This window comes from Eucalyptus grandis, chromosome 8 (assembly GCF_016545825.1).
Source record: "Eucalyptus grandis isolate ANBG69807.140 chromosome 8, ASM1654582v1, whole genome shotgun sequence".
Taxonomy (NCBI): domain Eukaryota; kingdom Viridiplantae; phylum Streptophyta; class Magnoliopsida; order Myrtales; family Myrtaceae; genus Eucalyptus; species Eucalyptus grandis.
Genome location: NC_052619.1, coordinates 65,016,519 through 65,020,997, shown reverse-complemented (window position 1 = coordinate 65,020,997; position 4,479 = coordinate 65,016,519). Strand labels below are relative to the sequence as shown.

At 38.2% G+C, this 4,479-nt stretch overlaps 1 protein-coding gene across 1 annotated transcript; it reads left to right on the top strand.

The window, feature by feature from the left end:
* Positions 1–595: 595 nt before the first annotated feature.
* LOC120287440 (salicylate carboxymethyltransferase-like) lies at positions 596–3,980 on the top strand. Its single transcript, XM_039300243.1, has 4 exons — positions 596–667; positions 2,159–2,590; positions 2,717–2,971; positions 3,621–3,980. The coding sequence occupies exons 1-4, from the start codon at positions 596–598 to the stop codon at positions 3,978–3,980; spliced, it is 1,119 nt and encodes a 372-aa protein (XP_039156177.1).
* The last annotated feature ends 499 nt before the right edge of the window (positions 3,981–4,479 follow it).

Genomic DNA, 4,479 nt, shown 5'->3' with positions numbered 1-4,479 from the left:
GAGGGCTCAACCCTTGTGACCAAGGCAAGGATTGCCCTCATCGGATTTGACGAAAGCGACGACGGCCACAAATGAGCATTAGCATGCTCATGAGTGATTCGTCCATGGCTAGTCATTGCAATCAAGTGGCATCCATGGCCTTAGAAGGCAAAAACAAAAAACAAAAAAAGAAAGAAAGCAATGATGAAGATGAGAGAAAGAACAAAGGAGAGAGGGAGAAGTCTGAAAACAGAGGAGTGAAAGCGAGTAGAGAGAGAATGGGCCCACGAGAGTTTTAAATGTTTCTAACTTGTGGGCCTAGGTATGATATGTGTCGCAAGATAGATGGACTAATATTTTGCTGAGATGGTTACAATTTGGATATTTTCTCCATAACTCTCTATAAATAAATAGAAGAGCCTCAAGCCCATTCAGATGCAAGCCAAATAGACTCTGAGAGAGAGAGAGAGAGAGAGAGAGAGAGAGAGAGAGAGAGAGAGAGAGAGAGAGAGAGAGAGAGAGAGAGAGAGAGAGAGAGAGAGAGAGAGAGAGAGAGAGAGAGAGATGGAATTTACACAACAATTCCCCATGAAAGGAGGAATGGGAGAAACAAGTTATGCTTACGCAACAATTCCCCGTGAAAGGAGGAATGGGAGAAACAAGTTATGCTAACAACTCATTACTTCAGGTAAACCTCTCATTGTTCTATTGTGGGTACATATTTGTCTTAATGAAAATGGGATGACACCGAAAAATACTTTCAAGAATTTATTTTTCAGGAGAATGACACTACTTTTCCTTGTTCTTAAAGATTGATTAGACTATTGTGGTTTGCTCTAGTGGTTACCTTTAGGGAGGTGGGGAGTTCGAATCCCCATCTTCTCAGAGGGTTGAGGTAAGAACAATTAGTTTCAAATGTAAATTTCAACTCCCACGCCTTGTAAAGAGGCAAGACAAAGTCCAAGATGAGTTAAGAACTAGAGAAGGACTGACAAGAAAAAAAGATTAATTATTATACACCCTTTTGTGATAATGCAATAAATATGATTGTTCATTTTATAACAAACTAGGTTCTTTTTGCTTACCAAGATTTGAAATTCTATATGAGAAAGACACCATTTTACCATGCCCTATTAGACCATATCACTTATTGATCGAAAATTTAAATGATATCCCTAATTTGTAGACAAATTTTTTAATTAACAAAGTATCTCTTGAAGAATGTACACTTGAGAGTATATAGAAGAATTAGATCTTGTAAAACCATCGCAACATCAGACAAATGATGTTTGATTTGGATTGATGTAGAGAATGCACGAGAAAAAACTACCAAAAATATTCAAAACCTATTACATTTGATCAATTCAATCATCAAATTTCAATTTGACCAATTTAGTCCTAAATCTTTTGATGATTTGTCAATTTAATCCTTCTAACCAATTTTGATTGAGACATGAACACCAACCGTCCTATGTGGTACAGTCAACCCTTACGTGGATAGCTTTTATAATTTTAAAAAAATTGATTTTTATTTTGATTTTTTCTTCTCTTTTTTTCTTTTTCTTTTCTAAGCCCGACTAGTGCCACAACCCTGTTCAAGGCCGATGAGAGCTTCACGGCTCACGCTAGGTCTAGGTGGGACCACAACCCTAACCCATGCCTAGTGGCCGGTGAAGGTCATCAACCCTTACCTAGGGTCAATGAGGGATGGCCGGTTGCCCGACTTCATATAAAAGAAAAAAATAAAAGTAAAAACTATAAAAAAAAAGTTTAGAATTTATATAAAAAAATTATAAAAATTGTCCACGTAAATGCGGACCGTTTTTACATGACACTATCGATGTCTACCTCAGTGATTTTCCGACCAAAATGGGTTGAAATGACTAAATTGGCAAACCATCTAAAGTTTTGGGACTAAATTAGTTAAATTAAAAGGTTTTTAACTAAACCGGCACAAATTCAATAAATTTAGGATATTTTTGGTAATTTTCCCGAATGCATGGAGTGTGCAATCTTCAATCGTTCCATATTAACTACCCATTTATTTTAATCGAGAAGATATGTTCGAACAGTATAGGGTATACGTGACAATTGAGATTTATTTCTCTGTAGATGAAAAAATTAAGATATGAACCTTTTCTCTTTATATTGAGTCAATGCTCTCTTTTTCTTTTCATAGAGAAAGGTGATATCGATGACAAAGCCTATAACAGAGGCAGCCATCACAGCTTTCTTCTCCACTATCGCTGCTACCATGCCGGCAAGCCTCACCATCGCAGACTTGGGCTGTTCCTGTGGCCCCAACACTCTTTTCGCCGTGTCTGAGATCATAAGCATCATGATCGATCTCTGCAATGCGAAGAAGCACAAGCTACCGGAGTTCCAAGTGTTCTTGAATGATCTCCCAGGGAATGACTTCAACACCCTCTTCAGCAGCTTCTTGCCGAGATTCCAAGAGAAGCTAAGTGAGGAAATGAAGAGCAAGTATGGAGCGTCAGCGGCGTTGGCATGCTTCTTCAATGGCGTTCCCGGTTCGTTCTGTGGGAGATTGTTTGCTCAGGAGAGTCTGCACTTCATTCATTCTTCCTCCAGCCTCCATTGGCTGTCCCAGGTAATTTTTTTGGCCCATAGTTTCATTTGCTAACAAACTCATTCATACTCTCTCTCTCTCTCTCTCTCTCTCTCTCTCTCTCTCTCTCTCTCTCTCTCTCTCTCTCTCTCTCTCTCTCTCTCACAGGTTCCAAGAGGGCTAGAGGAAAACAAAGGCAACATATCCATGTCAAGATCAAGCCCTCCGAGTGTGCTTAGGGCATATTATGAGCAATTCCAAAGGGACTTCTCAACTTTCTTGGAGTGTCGTGGGCAAGAGTTGGTAATGGGAGGGCGTATGGTTTTGACCCTCCTGGGTCGAAGAAGCGACGATCCTTCAAGTGAAGAGTATCGCCAATTTTGGGAGCTCTTAGCTATTGATCTCAATGAGATGGTCACCGAAGTAAGCAAATTAAAAAGATCAAAGGAGTACTTGAATAGTCGCGGACACTTCAGTATTGAGTTGGTTTTTCTTATTGCCTGTAGTAAAAATTTTATCATACTTCCGTTGACCCTGGTGAGTTTTGTTAGCCCTCTAGGAATATTTTGTTTTCGCACTCCGGGACCAATCTTAACCATCAATTAGACAACAAAAAACAATGAGAGTAATGGTTACGGTTAATGATTATTCCTCATTTTACTATACCTAAAGCACCTGTTAGATGAGCTCTAGCAATAGTTTTCGCATAAATTCTTTGAAAGAAAGCAATAGTGCAATTTCAATATCCTACATATTCCAAGTTCTCTTCCTTATGAATGTATTCGACAAAATCGGAGTACGAGAGAAAAAATTATTAGGTATTTTAATTAAGTGCAAACTCGTTTCCTATTAGGCATGGTGTAAAAATGGAATGCACATTTACATACTAGGAAACAACAAATATCAGCAATACACAATAGTTGCACAGCCAATTACATAAACAAGTAGCTACGACCTTTTTCTTTGTCAGAGTAACTATGACTTTTATTAGGATATTATACTGACAACTTATTGCAATTGTTTCTTATTTTCGGTAGAAAGATCTAACATATTGAGTCTGCCGTTGATGTAGGGACTCATAGAAGAAGAGAAACTGGACTCCTTCAATGTCCCTTATTACCCACCCTCACCAAAAGAAGTACGCCGGGAGGTCGAAAAGCAAGGGCCATTCTCAATCGATTGCTTGGAGGTGTTCGAAGTGAACCGGGATGTATTTGAGACCGATTTTGACCCTAATGTTGTCTCAGAGGAAGCGGCAGACAAAATGGTCGGGTGCCTAAGAGCTATAGCCGAGCCCTTGCTCGTTTATCACTTTAGTGAAGAGATCATCAATGAGGTTTTCAAGAGGTTTAGGGCTAAACTTGGCGACCGCTTGTCCATGGAAAAGATTGCATTGGTCAACATCATCATTTCGCTAAAGAAAATTACCTAGATATACCGCAAAAACTGACAAATAAATTCATTATAGATGTATGTACTTCTATAGTGAAGTTGAAATAAGAGTATCATGTGTGTTTACTATAATTTGAAAGAGTGGCCATTTCACTTGTATTACTTTTAATGTCGTATCTCGAATAAAGAAAATGCAAGAGACTTGCATGTTTTCTTTTGAGGGTCAAAAGAGATTTGCAAGTCGAAGAGCTTGACATTTGAGATTTTCTTTCAAGGATTTTTCTTTCATATATTCCCTATAATGCGTCGGTCCAATTGAGCGAATTTGGTGTTCTCTTGATTTATTTATGTTAGGAAAATAAGACAGAAAAGCTAAATGAAGTAAAATATCCATTTAGAGATGTCTGAGTGAATAAACACGAATTCCTCAAAACCGAAATCAGAAACTTAACAGGAAGAGCTTCACAATAATGTCAACGAAACATAGGAAAGGTTTTAGTCCAATATATAGTGGTTATACCATCAAATTAGTTTAAAAA